An 18,047-nucleotide genomic window follows, 5' to 3' on the forward strand; every position below is an offset into this window, starting at 1 on the left:
ATTGCTTAACATACCAAGCTTGGCAACTTTTATCAAGAATAGTTGGAATAAGTAATTGGATTTTTTCATCCCAATTTGTACGTTTTACATATACTCCAAACTTTTAATAATTATTTCTATCATATTACAATTGTATTTAAAAAAACTTAAATTTTTGACAACCCCCCCCCCCCCACACACACACATTCAATGTGCGCACACACACATGACCACTGTCCCTGGCAGCCAGAGACTGTGTGTGTGTGTGTGTGTGTGTGTGTGTGTGTGTGTGGTCTGATTCCAGTGAAGGCCTGTTTCGCTGAAAGCTTACTTGTTTGATAGTCTTTTCGTTGTGCCTATCTGCGAATCAGCATCTCTGCTGTATGGTAATTAGTAATCCATCCTTTTCATAATATTGTCATTATTTCATCCTGGATTTTTCATTGTTTAATCTTATATTTTTAGTAGTTCTAATAAAATAATCACTCATCATAGTCACTAGTTACATTTTAAACATTTTACAGGTAAGTTTATGAAAAAGTGAAAAGTTATGTGCGGATATTTATGTATATTTCCATTTTAATTTTTTTTATTATGAATTTGGCCAGCTATGGACCGCATACAACTTAAAGACTTATGGTGTTTCTTTTTCTTCCGTTCTTCCCAGTACTTCTTCATTTTCTCGCCAACTGCTCGTCTCTGCTCATCTGTCCACACTCTCTTGGGTCGAGGTTTTGGCGCATCTTCTTCATAGTTTGCGTTTTCTATAAGTAGCCTAAAGTTATTCCTGTCACGTATTATTTCTTCTGTAACACCTATTTTGTTGGCGTCTTTCTTTACTGCTTCTATCCATCCTACAGTGTTTTTCAGCTTACTAACGTAATTAAAAATTTTCTTTGTAATCCGTGTTTCTTCCATTCTTTTTAAATGTCCATAAAATTTTAGCCGTCTCTTCCTCATTGTATTTGTGATCTTTTTTGTATTTTTGTATAGGTCTTCATTTCTCCTTTTAATCCACCTGTTTTCCTTGTTTTTCTCAGGACCTAGAATTTTTCTTAATATTTTTCTCTCTCTTTTTTCTAGTTCTCTTAATTCGCCTTTCTTATTCAATGTTAGGCACTCTGATCCATATGTTGCTTGTGTCCTAATAACTGAATTATAATGTTTAATCTTTGCTTGTATTGATATTGATTTCTTATTGTAGTAGTTTTGTGTTAATTTATATGCAAATTCCAACTTTTTTATTCTTTCTTTATTTGTTGTGTTTTCCAGTCCATTGGATTGGATCCACTCCCCCAGGTATTTGAATCTATCAACTCTTTTAATTTTTCCATACTTTGTTTTCATAAACTTTTCTGTATTATGTTTGTGTTCTATATACTCGGTTTTTTCGTAGGATATTTTTAGCCCAGTCTTTTCAGCAATCTCGTGTAACATATCAAGCATAACTGTTGCGTCTGTTCGGTTTTCAGTTATCAATGCCATATCATCCGCAGAGGCTAAACATTTTACTTCAAATTTGTTCTTTTCTTGCCCCATGCTTATACCCTTTGTGCCTCTGTTTTTTAATGTGTTTTCCCATGTTTTTACTACTTTATCTAAAACCAAGTTAAAGAGAATTGGGGACAGTCCGTCACCTTGTCGAACTCCTGTTTTGATTTTGAATGGTTCAGAAATTTCGCCTTGAAACTTAATTCTTGATGTTGTATCTGTGAGCGTTCCATTTTAATGTATATATATTTTTTAAAAGAATCTAGTTCTTTAAGGAAAATATGTGTTTTTGAAATTTTATAAAGGTGTGAACCCATGACAGTCCCACTTTCATACTTAAGGAACTAGGTAACAATAATGTGAAGTGCTCTGTATATTTTTTTGAAAATTTTTTAAGATGCACTTTCTGATAAATTAAAAATTTATATCTTCATTTAAATTTGGAAAACAATTTTTTTGTCAAACTCATCCTTGCCACAGTGGCTACACTGGTTCCCATGAGATCACCGAAGTTAAGCGCTGTCGGGCGTGGTCGGCACTTGGATGGGTGACCATCCAGGCTGCCATGCACTGTTGCCATTTTTCGGGGTGCACTCAGCCTCGTGGTGCCAATTGCGGAACTACTCAACCGAATAGCAGCGGCTTCGGTCAAAAATACCATCATAACGACCGGGAGAGCGGTGTGCTGACCCCATGCCCCTCCTATCCGTATCCTCCACTGAGGATGACACGGCGGTCGGATGGTCCCAGTAGGCCACCCGTGGCCTGACGACGGAGTGTCAAACTCATATTGTGTTATATAGCATAGAAAAGCTCATGGAAAATGCTGAAAAATTTCCTTCTATTAAGCAAACAGCCTGTCTGGTATCCTGTTCCAAACAACCTTCAACTACTGGATATAATTTCTTTTGTCAACCATCCCTTTTCTTGCCATCTAAAGATAAGTCCTGCAGGCAGTTTTCCTTTTGGTATCATATTCCTACAAAGAACCACATATGGGGGGTGGGGGATTTCTTCCATCTGCAAGTGCACCCAGTATGACTGTTATTCTGGTCTTTTCATTGCCGTAAGTCCTTATAGGAACACTTTGAAGCCCTTCACATTAACTGTAACATTTGAGGGCACATAAAAATAAACAGGCATATCAGATGGGCATTGTCCATATGAACTAACAAACAGTCTTGCTGTTTCCTAAGATTGATTACATAATGCTGATATGCAAGTAGCTTTACATCATATGCGCAGGGAAGTTGCTGAGCTAGTGTAGTTCTACATCGTACTGTAAGCTCCACACTCTTCATCATCCTCACACATGAGCCAGTACTTGCTTTGAATTCTGCAATGCATGCGGTTGGAAAATTTCTTTTTACCTCCAGTGCCTTCATTCAGATAATTTATTGAGTAATTGGGTAGCCATCATTACGTTTCGCATGCACATACTGAACAACCTGCTGCTCCAGTTCATAGAACCTTCCCTGAAAGTTTGCAATGTAGAAGTAGTGTACTTAAAGTTATTCTTCAACTGACACCACCTATGAACATTCCCTTCTTTGACACCAAAGTTTCTTCCTGCTGCGTTATTGTCTGTGGCCTCTGCTTCATGAGTCACCACTAATTTACAATCAGTGTCGTATTATCTGCGAGAACCAGTTGGCAACTGCGAACTCATACATCCTTGTTTCTCAGTTGAGTCATGGCTGTAATTTGCATCCATTCTTTATTGCTGCAGTTTAGAATTCTTACAGCTCTGACAATGTAGGCATGCTGAATAACAACAATATGGTGTCCTCGTGGCTCTCCACAGCTCCAAAATGCACCAGTTTTAGTACAGTTTGTTGTCATATTCAGTCAGGGGTACTTCTTTGCTAACTTTACATAATCAATTACACAACATAAATATAGTAACCTTAGCAACAGCAGCATCTGCAAATGTAAGGTGACGTATTATGTTTTGTGAGATGAATATGTTAAAAAAAAACTTATAAGTGAGTACGTGCAGTAAAGGAAATGAAACTTACAGAATTCTCTGTCAGGCTAGAGATTACTTCGAATAGTGTAATGCTTTTCAAATTAGTGGCTCATTTGAAGGTGATTCAGGGTATGACCAGTTTTCTTTATCTATATAAGTGTTGACGTGACCTTCAAATTCTGCCTCGCATGTTCCAGTCACATTTCAGAAGCAGGTAATATTTCAGATAAAGAACATAAAAGTAAAGCCTGCAAAATAATCCTCTCTTTTTTGTGTCAAAGTTTTCAAGCTCATGATTTATGCATGTTTCATTTGTGGTGTACTTCATAAACAGGCCTAGCTTGTTATTGGTGAATTCTAGACTTACTCTCTTCATTATTGATACGACCATTTCAATCACCAGTACTGTCTTCATCCTAGTACATGGAGATTAGTCTCACCTTATATCAGTCATTGCATTACCCAATCCCAGTCATTGCCTCAACCTCCAGTTGTAAATTTATACTGTTTTGCTTTTGAATGATTGCACTCCAAAGCAAAACATGGCAGGAATAACTTATTATCTCTCAAGGTTTTCATTAGCTTTACTAATAACTGCTACAGATTTTGAGTCTGAGACACACAGCTTTTAGTTTGCAAAGAACCAACAACAAACATTTGAAACTAAGTAAATACTATATGTAGAGTAAAAGCAACACATTTACAAAGCACTCATATGTTTCTTCTCTACCAAATTTGTGAGTACAGGCCGGCAGGTTTTGGCAACACTAGTACCAGTACATGTAACAACACCTACAGCTGTGGACTTAGAGTGTAATCATCAAAAAAGAAACTTTTATGGCTTACTGCCCAGTCTTTCTTAATGAAGCCATCCCCAGAATGTTTTTGAGATTCAAAAAAGAACATGAAGCAAGGTGGTAATATTTGCACCAAAGAATGCCCTGGCAATGCCGTGACTCATGGCACAGTGATAAATATACATTGTGTGTTGAAAAACTTGATGTGGATGGCATTTTCCATGCTTATATTCCTCTCCCTTTGGCATACAGTTTGTCAATGCGAGATGTTATGCCCTCGCATGCCAATGTATGATGAGCGACAGTTCTCCGTTCTCTGGATCGAGCGTGGATTACAGTAATGCTTCCTATTGCTAGACACGTGCCCTTTCGATGTCAGCAATGATCTGTGATGGTAGTATTAGGATTACAATACTTCACCCTTGAGCCCTCATGCTTTTTCAGTTCTGGCTTATATCCAGGGAGTAAGTTTGCCAGCCTAGACAATTCACCAGACCTCTGTTGTTGCACATTATCATCAATAAGAGTGATCACATATCTGTATGGATCAAGTAAATGCCACACAGATACCATTGCAGGATGTCATTCCTGTAGAAATCAGTGATCATTTTTTTAACACTTTTTTATGCCTGAAGGTTTGTTGTACAAGACTGGTAAATCTCAAATGTCAGGCCCTCAGGGGCTCAGGATTTGTTTGCCGAGTACGAGCTTGCCAACCCTGGAGTTCCTAAGCTGGGAACTGGTAAGTGCCACCTCAAGCTCTGGGCATGCTTCAGTGACCACCGTGAGGTGCAGCGGTGGACCAGTGTGTGTCACAGGGAATGGGGATCTTGGCTGCCCAGATCGCGAAGATGGGAAAAAAAAAAAAACCCTCAATCTCAAGGTGTGCTGCGATGAGATGTATGGCTGTTGAGTTGGAACAGTTGTTAGTGGGCAACCTCTGGGAAACATGCAGCGCCTCAGTGGTATAAGGCTTACTCAGGCACACAGGGCTCTGTCTGAGTGGACCCTTATTTTCCTAGCTGCTAGTGGGACTGAGATGGAACCCTTGAAATCTTCTTCTGCTTCTCCTCCCGGCAGGAAGGGTGTACTGCCTGGGAGGGCTCACAAGCATTCGTCAAAAAGAATGAGGGAGGCTAGTTGTTCTGATAATCAACTTGTTAGTAACAGGGCTCAGAATGTCTTTGTAGTGATCAAGAGGAAGTAGGGGATGTTTGAAAAAGTGTCTCCCTTCTATATCCATGAAGGCTTAGAAGGGCTTGCTGGTACCCTAAAGTCTATTAAGCAGTTGCAAAATGGTTCCTTGCTGTTTGAGACTTAACGGGCGAAGCAGGTGGAACTACTTAAGAAGTCACAAAAATTGGGTGAGTATCACGACATTGTTGAGTTGCATAACTCCCTTAACTCCAGTAAAGGTGTGGTAAGCTGCCATGATGATATGGACATAGACATTGCCAAACTCAAACAAGAAAGGACACCACAGGGGATAATAGATGTGGAGCAAAGTGCACATAAGAACAGTGGAGAAATCGAGAAGACTGCCACCTTCATTGTGACCTTCAATTCTCCGATGCTACCTGAACACATCACGGCAGGCTTCCTCCAACTTAGGTTAGACCCTATGCACTGCTTCAAATGCCAGCATTTTGGTCATACAGCGCTGAGTTGCAGAGGTGAAGCAACTTGTGAGAAGTGTGGAAAGGCAGCCCATGAAGCTGGGACTAACTGTCCATCTCCAGCAGTCTGCATTAACTGCTCTGGGAGCCACCCAATATGGACTACCCTGTTTTTGCAGAGGAATGCAAAATTCAATAAATCAAAGTGACCAATCAGATCCGTGACGCAGAAGCCAGAAAGGACTATCAGGCGATGAAACCTCCTGTCTTTGCCACCTTTATGCTTCCTGGTGCAGAAACCTCTTCCTAAGGTCGACACTTTGTCGCAGACGACATTCAGTGTACCATTATCCACCACCAGGACCTGTACTTGCACCTGCATGTGCCAAAGCAAAGTTAGACATAGCGATCCAATGCCCAGTTTCTTCAAAGAAAGGTGGCTCTCATTGCCCTCCTTTCCCCCTCATCCTTTCTGGGAAAGAGAGCAGGGAAAGGATCTCAGCATTTGGGTCGAAAGCTGACCAGGGAGTCATTGGGCATCATTCTGGCACATTTGACTGACGATGAAGGCAGCATGGATTTTGATATCTCATCACCAGACACAGTCAGTACCTCCACCCTGCCTCACTCTACAAGTGCCTCACCATCCCGGCGGAGTAAATCAAGACCATGCTGATGAAATGACTTCCATAATCCAATGGAATATTTCTGGATACAGGACTCATCTGGAGGAATTGAGATTCCATGTACAGGACACACCCTTTCGCCTCTGTCTTCAAGAGACTCATTTTAAAGAGACTGACACACCTCTACTTGGAGGCTATCACCTTTACAGAAAAGATGACCTTACAGGTGACAGGGCAAAAGGTGGAGTTGCAGTATTCGTCAAGGGCACTTTTCACTCCTCACCTGTTCCCTTAACAAAAACACTACAAGTGGATGCTGTTCGGGTAGTGGCCCATGTTGACATTATAGTGTGCTCTGTGTACCTACCACCCCATGAACCTCTTCACAGTGGGGTCTCCACTCATCTACTTGATGAACTACCCCGTCCCTTTCTCCTTTTGGAGGACTTCAGTGCACACAGTGCACTATGGGCTTTTGACACCACTTACCCCAAGGGTCAGGTACTTGAGGATGTGCTACGCACAACAGATCTCATACTGCCGAACATGGGTCAAACTACACATCTTAGCACTGCTAAAGTCTACAGTCATATACCTCTCCTTATGCTCTCCTGCCTTTGCAGACACTGCTCAGTGGGCAGTGGACAATGACCTTCATGGTAGCGAACATTTCCTTATCTGGATCCGTCTGCCTGATGGTGCAGATCTCGAAATGAAGCCACCAAGATGGTTGTTCAAAATGGCTAACTGGATGCTTTACAGGCAGTTAGCTGTTTTCGATCAATGTGTCAGTGTCCAGGACTGAGTGAATCACGTTACAGCTGTAATTCACCATGCCACTGATGCATCCATCCCAAAGTCAGCAGAAGTGCCTAGGAGGCGACCTATCCCTTCATGGAACGATGAGTGTCGTTTTGCAGTCAGGCACAGGAGGGCAGCTATGCGCATATTCAATCGATGCCCTACAGGTGAGAGTCTTGCGAACTTTTGAATGGCACATGCAAAGGCAAGGAGAATAATTTGGATGAGTGAGCAGAGGTCTTGGCAAGAGTTCGTGAACTCCATCTATAAGCTCCATCCACAAGTAAAGTGCGGGAAGCCCTCAAGGCACAACTCTCGAGCGCCAAATAGCAGCTGTACCAATACAGGGGTGTCTCGTAACATTGCCGAGGGACGTAGCTCAGACAATGGCTGAATAATATAGACCCATTACAGCCGATTCTAGCCAGGTTCCCTCCTTCCGTCGCTATTGGGAAACATGGGAGAAGGCTGATTTTGTTTTTCATTCCACCAACATGGAGGAATACAATCAGGATTTCTCTTTGTGGGAGCTGGATTCTGCATTGTCAGTAGCTTGTGATACGACCCCTTGTCAGTAGCTTGTGATACGACCCCTGGAAATGACCTGATAACCTACAGCATGTTGAAACAGTTGGATCAATGATTGGCAACTTTCCCAACTCATGAAAAGTATCTATTTTAATCCTAATTTTAAAACCAGGGAAGGATTGGATGGATACTGGTAGTTGTCATATAGTATTAGCCTGAAAAGCTGCGTAGGAAACACACTGGAGCATGTGGTCAATCAGCATCTAGTGTGGGTTCTTCAAACTAGGTCCCTACTCAGTTGTTCCAAGTGTGGATTCAGGAGGTACCGCTCCATGCTTGATAACCTAACCGTGCTCGAAGCAGCAATTCAACAAGCTTTCCTTCATAAGCAACACCTCATTGGTGTTTTCTTCAATTTGAAGAAGGCCTACAATACTACTTGTGGGTGTAACATTTTGTCACAGCTCCATCAATGGGAATTCTGCAAACGGTCCTTTCTCTCGGACAGATATTTTAGATACAAGGTTGGGAATGTCTTGCCTGACCATTGTAAGCAGGAGAATGGTGTTCCTCAAGGGAGTGTTCTAAGTGTCACAGTTTTTGCAATCACACTCAACTGTGCTACATCCACAGTGCGACATCTGTACTATGTTCCTTGTTTGTGGACGACTATTCCATCTTCTGTGCATCCTCCAGCCTCGTAATGACTACTTGCAATTGCAACTGACGATCAGATGGTTGGAAGAATGGCCTTGAACCACAAGTTTTAAATTCTCTTCGCAGAAAACATTTTTGTGTTGATTTTAATCATTCCTGCTGTCTGTTTAATTTACTCATTTTAAAAGTGGGGGAAACGGTTCTCACTTTTAAGGAAAAGGTGAAGTAACTGGATCTTACTTTCGTCGAGAAGTTAACATGGTTGTCACACCTTAAGGAACTGAAACTGTGATGTCTCGAGGCCTTAAACATCCTTAAATGTGTCAGTCATAGGTCTTGGGGAGATGGCAGGGCATGTGTGCTCCAACTTTCTAAGGCCTTTGTGGGACCTGGCTTGGTACGGTGCTAGATTTATGGATCAGCAAGGCTTTCATACCTTAAAATGCTGGATGCATTTCACCACGAGGTTATTAGGCTGTCAACAGGGGCCTATCACACGAGCCCTGTTGTTAGCTTTTGTATGGAGGCTGGTGAGCCTATGCTGTCTACTCGACATTGTATTCTCATAATACACGAAGCATATAAGGCATTGTCCATTCCTACATCACCATCTTTCAGGTACGTTGGAACAGCTGTTCGATAATCGGCCACAAGCAACATGGCCATTTGGGATCCGTGCAAGGGAGAGCCTTGAGTTATTACAGGTGGGGGGCATTAAGGTCCAAAGCCATGGGTGAGTAGGGCATCCCCGTGGCTACTACCAAAGCCCAGATTGCTTTTAGAACTGACTGCTTACAGGAAGCATTGTACCCCAGACTATGTTTTTAAAATTAAATTTAATGAGATTTTACATAGCCACCCAGGTTTTATTACTGTCTACACAGATGGTTCTAAGCAGGGAGATTTTTTCAGTTGTTCTGTTGTGTTCCCTGACATTATCCTCAGGATAGGACTCCCAGAGCTGTTTTAAGTTTATTATGCTGAACTGTTTGCTATCCTGAGGGCAGTGGAGCTGATGAGACAGTGTTGTTACAAAAAAATTTATCATCTGCTCCGATTCTCAAAGTGCACTTCTCGCTATTGGACAGATGTACTCAGCAGATCAGATGGTGCAACAGGTGCGAGACACTCTGATTCTCCTGCAAAGCCAAAACAAGGAAATAATTTTTTGCTGGGTTCCAGGGCACATAGGGATTCAGGGAAATGAACGTACTGACGCGTCTGCCAATGAGCCTTGCTCCCTTCCTCCTCCTGCTCGGTGTTCAGTCCCTCTGTGGGCTGTCACTTCATTTGTGCCCATGAAGGCCATGCGTTGGTGGGAGGCTCAGTGGCTAGAAGTGAAAACTAAGTTCTGTTTGCAACCATGTGAAGAAGTAGCCTTTACTCGGCTCAGAGTGGGACGTTGCCCATTGACACATGGCTTCTTCTTACATAGGGAGAAGCACCCAGTATGTCAAACATACGGGGCACAGCTGTCAGTACGACATATTTTAATGGAATGTGTTTTATATGGTGACCTGAGGGTTGAACTGCGTCTCCCACAGGACCTTCCCTGTGTTTTAACTGATAAAGAGGCAAGCGTTGTTTATGATTTAAGATTTTGTGTGGTGTCCAGAATCCTTCCCAAAATACTGGGTGTGAGATCTTAATGTGTCACAGAGTGGCTGGGCATGTATTATTTCTAGGTTGTCATCCAGCCGTGGCTATCTGTCCCTTTTTAAAAGTGTCTTTACAGATATTTTATCCATGATTTTATGTAGATATTCTGCTGTGTCTCATTGGAATTTTATTACAGGCTTTTCTGAAGCTCACCTTCCGGAGGGAGGGGGGGGGGGCATTGCATTCACTGCTCTCTTATGCTGAGTGGTAACTGAGCATTGGCTGTGAAAATATCCTGTTTGTTTTGTAATTCTATCTGTACTTTTCTTACATTACTGCAGTGGACAATAAAAACTTTTCTGTTTACTGTAGTTGAGACTGTAGTATTGTCCAAATGTTATTCCCAGTGAAAACCAATTGACAAATATTTCAAGATTTGAAAAGTCATTACTAGTTTTGACTATGTTTGACAAGGCAGTTGATTCATGTTCACATAAACTGAGCACCTATTTTACCCAGGTACGTATTTGTTCCAGTCTTCTAGCAGTTTGTCTCCTCCACTGCCCTCTCTGTCTATCTCCTCCTCCCTACCATGTATGTCCACCTCCTTTACCCTCGACTCTGTCTCCGTGTCCTCACCCTCTCTCTGACCATCTGTTCCTCTCCCCTATTTCTGTCCATCTCCTCCTCTGCCCTTTCTCTGTCCATCTCCTCCTCTCCTCTTTGTTTGTCCATCAACTCCTCTTCCCTTTCTCTGTACATTTCCTCCTCCCCTCTCTTCATCCATCTCCTCACTCCCCGTCTCTCTGTCCAATTCCTTCTTCCCTTTTCTTTATCCATCTCGTCAGCCCCACCTCTCTCTGTCCACCTCCTCCCCCCACCCCCTTTCTCTCACCACATTATCATCCCCACCCCAATAAGAGATTGCTGGTTCTGAGCCCCCTCAGTTTATTTTTCCATATAGTAAGTAATATGTGTACCAAGTTTGCTTAAAATCAATCCTGGGGTGTAAAAGCAGCTTTTTACCCATGGCTTTGCCCTTGTATACACATGCCACATATTTTTAACGTACTTCACCTGCACCTGTAGGGAATTTTGCCCTGCAGTTTCATATTCATGCAGCTCAATTTTTATACTGTCATATCTCCTAAACTATACGTCATACAATTATATAATTTTGCAGGTACATCCAGTGGTATGTGTGAATATTGTCTACAAAATATGTTATGAATAGAGTTTGTAGTAAAGAAGTAATAAATTAGAAGGTCATACCTGATGTGTTAGTTTTACTGCAAGAACAGAAAAAATGTAGTTAGCAATAAATTGTTTCCTCCCATGTGAGGAGTGTCAGTGAGATGGAGTCTTATAAAGATTTTTATACCTCCACTCGCTCCCCACCCCAGCCCACCTTGTGTGTGACACAATATTGCCTTGGACAAGGGCATTTTGAGGTCAAGTGCGTAATATCTTATTCATTAATTAAGGTTTGGCAGGCTAATGTCGTATCAAAGTAATCTTTAATGGTAAGGTTATCATGATAACCATGTAATTCATCTGTATCAGTATGGTTAGTTTGCAGTGTTTTTCTCTGTATGTTTGTTGAATGTTACAGATAACTATAAGGTAGAATTTAATGATCAACTGTATATCATCTCCCTTTGCATAAAACAGTCTCACAATGCTCGGGTAGTTTTTCTATGTATTGCGTGTAAAAATCTACTGGTTTGGAATAAAAGAAATCATTAAGCTAACTTTCAAGAACATTGTTGGCTGGAAAGAAATTTTCTTGATGATTATTCGGTAGAGAGTGAAAAGATGAGGAACTGAGGATGTAAGATCAGATGGAATAGGTGGAGTAAGGGATGACCACCTGACTGAACTCCTGGAAATCAGCAAAGCCCAGGTGGCTATTGTTGCGCAGGTGCAGCACACAAGGGACCTCAGTACAGTGGAACTTTGATTTTACATTCTCCGATTTTATGTTTTTCGCGATTCTACGCCATAAATTCGTAGCCCCTGTGAAAAACCTGTAAGATCAATGCTAAAAATTCCCTGATTTTAGATTTCTTCCAAGTAAGGTGTACCTCGATTCTATGTTCTTTCGTGACATCTTACTTGACTTTGTCCCATTTTCTTCTTATTAACATTTGATGTGACTGGACGAATTATAAGTGGCTCAAAAGACAGATGGTTTGCACAGTGAGTGGCAGTGGAATTAAGGGAATATTTTAGGCTGCTGTGGAGAGGGGAGATGTGTGAGAGGAAATGCTGACATAATGCATGATTGGTGTTGCCAACACAACTTGCAGCATTTAGCTTCACCGCACAATTATGATACAACTACCGCTAGGTTGCAGTGGTAATAGAAAAACAAGACAGTCAATTCGAAATGTTCCGGGCTGACCAAATACGTGACAAAGGGGCCCAGCTACCACCTTTTCTTGTGGCCATTTATAACTCATTCGCGTCTTTTTGCATGTATTTCTGATGTACTGTTTTCAGCAACAATATCAGTCATCAACCTTTTAAGTTTGAACGCTGGGTCTCGAAGAATATGCTCAAGCATAATCAAGGAAACAGCCCATTTCTGGCTAATGAACTCTTATTGGCTGGCGACTTGTTAAATCACCCAATAGCCAGCGCAGCCACCACACAGCACTAACACACGTAAAATGAACTCGCCTACTGGATGTGTGGAGAGGGGGGAGTGGCCCTTCAGTGACAGAGGTGTCACATGGAAATAGAGCAAGGGTTTTCGATAGCACATTTTAAATTCTTTCATGTTCAGATCCGATATGATAAAGTTGCAACAACTACATACACTACTCATGTATATACTTTGCACCACACACTGTAGATCATAAAGATTGGCAGCAGTGATAGAGGGCATAAAGTCAAATTGTAACACCTGATCTTTCTTTCAAATTTACATTTTACACAATGCACAGAAATTCAATGGACTGACTTCTAATAAAATTGTAATGTTAAATGGGGAAGTAAACTCATTTTTTGATACCTGTTTCCCTCATCGAGCCTAAAATAACACTTTAAAGGTAGTGAACATATGAAGTGCGGCTCATAAGAAAAGCATTTAACAGTAACAGCAATGGTGACAAAGTATGTCATTAAGCAGATGTCTGCATTTATGCTTATGGTTTAAACACTCAGCTGCTGTGATATTTTTGGTTTACATGTTCATCAATTTTTGCTTTTTTCTGGGTGAGCACAAAGGATCATCTCCCAAAAATGCGTGTTTTGAACGTATGATTTGTAGTCATAGCATGTTGTAAAACAGCTAGATTACGTTGTATCCATATACCAATTTCAATTTTTTGATAAGTTTTTACTTCCTGTTACACATCTGTGATTTTTTAAGAACTTATGAAATTCATTACCACAAATTATTATATAAAAATTGTATTGTATATTTAATTTTCTTTGCTTGGACAGATTTTATATGAAGTATTGGAGAAGATTGCGATTTTTAATCATTATGCCAATTACATGTGTTTCTGCTCACATTTTGGGGTGTTTTAATGTTTTGCTTAATTCTGCATTTTCCTCAGTCTCACATTTTTTAAGTCTGGACAGCACAAAAATGTAAAATAGATGTTTCACTGCAGTGGGCAACAAATGCCACCTGTGATGGATACACCCCTGAGAAGCAATTCATAGTACACAATGCCCTCTTTCTGCCACCAGATGCGTAGCATTATTGTTTACGAATGCACATTGCCCCCTTTTTTCTATTTTCCTTTCACTGGGATATCATAAAGTCAAAATGTGCTTGCATCAGATTCTTTCAGCAGAAAAAAATAAGATTTAAAAAATTAAGAAAAGACCGTTGTCATATTTCTTAACTTTTCATTTACACTATGCATCATTAGCCACAAGGCTGCAAGCAGATACTGCCATTGAATGGCTCAAGTGAAGGATACCATTTCTTACAAATACTGCACCATACCACACAGTATTGCTAATTTGTACAGAGGGCTGCATATGGGACTCTTGGTTGGACCCAAATTTTTGTCATCTTAAGGGAACAGTTCAGATTTAGTCAGTATGACAGCTGGCCAGCAGCTAGGTTTTCTGTCAAGGAATAACTTTTAGTAGAGAAAAAACTGTGAGAGCTATTTGATGTATCAGGCCTGTAGCCAGATGTAGTCAACTTCTTTCACTTATTTTTCTGATAGGTACACAGCTGAAATGTTTGTACAAAAATCAATGAAATCCCACTTTAGTCTCAAAATCTATGATTATTCAGTTATCTGGGAAAGCAGTTAAGTTCAGCCTTGGGAAATTTATATTTATTTGTCCTGTGGAGGCCATATTATTAGGTGGATGTAACACTGCTCTGACTTTCTACGAAAAGCCATTGTCCCATCATGCCTTGCATTTGTTGACCTTACATTCACTAAAGCGAACTCCATGGAGGCAGGGAGAGGGGGCGGGAGAGAGAGAGAGAGAGAGAGAGAGAGAGAGAGAGAGAGAGAGAGAGAGATACGGAACCCTTTTTAGTTATCTAGATTTGTGAATGCCTTATTTATTTATTTATTCTTAAAATTCTGTTTTATTTATTTCTATGTATTTCAGGAATATTCCCAAAGTTCCCTATTGCTTTAAGTATGTACCCTAATTTGACAGGGTACAGCTCACGGTATGCTTCATCCTGTTTTCTTTTTTACCTCCACTCTTTGTATCAATGAAACTGTAACACACACTTAAACCCTGGGTTTCAGTATAAATATGTAACATTAATAACTACTTTTACTTTAAACTATGTGTCATATCTGATAGTGGTCTTTCCCGTACAACTGAATTGTGGAGAGCCCTGTGGTGATTAAAACGATTAATCAGTGCTTGATCTTGGAAGGTTCAAACACATATTTAATAAATTCTTTTAAGTTACAGACACTTTTTCTCATTGCAGATGCCCATGTAACAGCAGTGGAAGCTGATTCGACTAATACCACAACTGTTCATCAGACAACTGCAGTCTCACGAATAAGCATATCACACCAACCTGCAACAAATAAACCTATAGTTGCTACAAAAATTTTGCTTTCACCACCCAGCAATGAACCCAGGCACATAATATTATTAAATAGACCCCCTGTGAAACGAAATGTGGGCAATGCTACACCACCTATCAAGAAAAAGGTATGTGCAGGAGCTGTTAAACAAAATGTTAGTGGCACTAATAATCAAGTACTACAGCAGGCATACCTCATCTCATCAACAAGTGCAGATGCAGTACAAGTTGCACAGGGTAACATAAGCAATGAGTCTCTTGTACCTGCCATTTCAGTAGCGAATGTGCCCACTGTTCCTGAAATTATACCTGCAGTGCTGAAAGATTCAACTGTACCAAGTACAGACTGTAATTTAGAACTAAGTGAAACAAATCAACAGCTTGTTTCTCTGTCATTAATCAGTCAATCGGAAGGACATTTCCCAGCTCTTGTAGTGCCTGGTGTTGCTCTAAAGTCAACATGTGATACAGTGTGTGATACAGGATTAAACAGCAGTCAAGTAGTAGAACATATGATTGATATTGACCCAAGTATGGTCAGTGTTGAAACTCATCAAGAGCCCAACAGTAGTGTTGAAAGAGACCATTCAGAAGATAGTGACATTGAAGTGGTGTATGACTCTTCATCAAAGGATGTAAGCTGAAATTGTTTTGTTGCTTGTTAATTGTTTGGTAAGCACAGCACTGAATTGAATTCAGGACTGCACTTAACATTTTGTTAAAAATGTATATAAACACAAGAAAAATTATTACTCTCTACACTACCCCATTCCAGTTTAACTATGAAATATATTAAACACAATGAAGTGCAGAGACAGTTTGGATTGTGGCTTCAATTTATTACATGTGAACTTTTTGTTTTTGCTGTAAAGAGCTAATTGTGAGAATCATGTGCACTGATGAGCCAAAACATAGTGGCCACCTCCATAATAGCTTTTTTGCCCAAATTTCAAATGAAATACATCACTGATTCTGCGTGTAAGGGATCTGACAGTTTGTAGGTAAGTTTGTGGGGGTATGTGGCATTAGATGTCTCCACACAGGCCATGTAATTTGCGTAAATAATGGGCCACTGATTTGCGTACCTGGCGATGGCACCTGATAGCAACTCAAATGGATTCCATAGAATTTACATCAGGCAAATTTAGTCACTGAGACATCCACATGAGTTCACTATAATGCTCCTCAAACCATTGTAGCACAGTTCTCGCTCTGAGACATTGACAATTATACTGCTGAAAGACGACATTACTGTTGTGGAAGACATCAAGCATGAAGGGATGCAAGTAGTTCAGATTACTACCACAGGTCCCATGCAAGCACAGGAGAATGTCTCCCATAGCGTAATACTACTCCCACCAGCCTGTTTCCATGTGTTGTACTGCATGTTTCAAGCCACCATTCACCTCACTGATGGTGTTTGTAGAGGCAACCACCAACCTAATGTAGCAAAATTGAGACTCATCTAAAGAGCCAACACTTTTCCATTAATCAACCATCGAATAAGAGTGGTCCCGTGCCCACTGCAGTTGTAATTGACAATGCTGTTGGATCAACATGTGAATGCATAGGGGTTGGCTGCTGCAGAGCTTCATGTTCAACAATGTATGATGAATGGCGTGCTTTGAAACAATTGTTCGTGCACCAGCATTGTTCTCTTTTGGCAGAGATGCTACAGATCACCATCTATCCTACTTTATAGAGCAGACAAACCTCCGAACCCAGTGGCCTGAGAAGAGTTGTTTATGTCAAACCATTTAGCAACAAATGGTAGTTTCACAGTCCTCCTAACTTTCCGTAGATGCTCAGAACAGTAGCACGTGAATGTTCGACCAGATTCGCCATTTTTGAGATACTCGTTCACAGTCTTTGTGTCATAATAATCCGCCCTTTGTTAAAGTCCCTTATCTCAACGCGTTTCCCCATTTGCGGCCCATATCTTCGCTAGGGAGATCCCCCGTCTGTCTCTGCACCTCTTGCACACTATTTTTACCGTGTCATGTGTCTGCAATGTCACCAGGCAGCATCCAATGTCATAGTGGGTAGTGGTCACAATGATTTGGCTTTTCAGTGTATATAATTTGAGATTTGAGATTTCCATAATAAGAAAGTTGCTGTGTGAGGAAGATTTGTACCAGGTTGCTGATGTAAAGTGTTGGGAGCTATATAAATTTTTTTTATCATGACTATGATTGAGTTGGGTGTGTAAAACAGCCAAATGAGTTTTAGAAGCATTGTATCATTTTTTTACACTCTGACCATATAAAAATTTGATATATACATGGATGTAGTAAACATATCATGTAACAATTATAGAGCATAAAGAGAGCATGTTTACGAAATAGAAAGTGGAACATAATTTTTTTTATTATAAAGGATAGAATCATTACAGTTTTTATGTTATTACAATAACTTGCAGTATTAAAACTTGTGGTTAAATTTGATGATCCATTACATGGAACAGTAATAGCTTTAGAATTTAGATGCTGCTTATAGAAGAACAGGTTGTCAAAGCGACAAGACCTAAAAATGTTAATCAATGTATATAAAGTGACAATTATACAAGAAAATGTCAATTGCTATTCATCAGGACACAAATTATCTCAGACAATTATATCTAGATGTCGATGTATTTAATATTGTCATATAAATTTGGAAAAAAATATTGGATGTAATTATATGGAGTTTTGCCTTATATCTTGCTTATTTAGCATGTCTCAGGGTGTATCATCTGCAACAGTGTTGGCACAATGTATCTGTTCTTCATTTTGAATATTTTTTTTTTGTGTACATTGTGAGTGTTGACACACACTTTTTCACTTGCTAGTTTTCTTAAATTTTATTATGGTTTCAGTTACCTATGCAAAATAGCATCATTTGCCATAGTAATTATTACTTCTTTATCCTGTTCATTGTTTCAACAAATCCGAGGAACACTAAAATGGTATCCGT

General features: G+C 40.4%; 1 protein-coding gene across 1 annotated transcript in view; it reads left to right on the forward strand.

Moving 5' to 3' along the window:
• The window catches only part of LOC126248166 (cyclic AMP-dependent transcription factor ATF-2), a 209,106-nt gene extending 191,059 nt beyond the window's left edge, over positions 1 to 18,047 (forward strand). Inside the window, exon 11 of the mRNA XM_049948924.1 lies at positions 14,994 to 18,047. Within this exon, the coding sequence (XP_049804881.1) occupies positions 14,994 to 15,739 (746 nt within the window). The 3' untranslated portion in view covers positions 15,740 to 18,047. The remainder of the gene's footprint in view (positions 1 to 14,993) is intronic.

Source organism: Schistocerca nitens, chromosome 3 (assembly GCF_023898315.1).
Source record: "Schistocerca nitens isolate TAMUIC-IGC-003100 chromosome 3, iqSchNite1.1, whole genome shotgun sequence".
In the NCBI taxonomy this organism is placed as follows: domain Eukaryota; kingdom Metazoa; phylum Arthropoda; class Insecta; order Orthoptera; family Acrididae; genus Schistocerca; species Schistocerca nitens.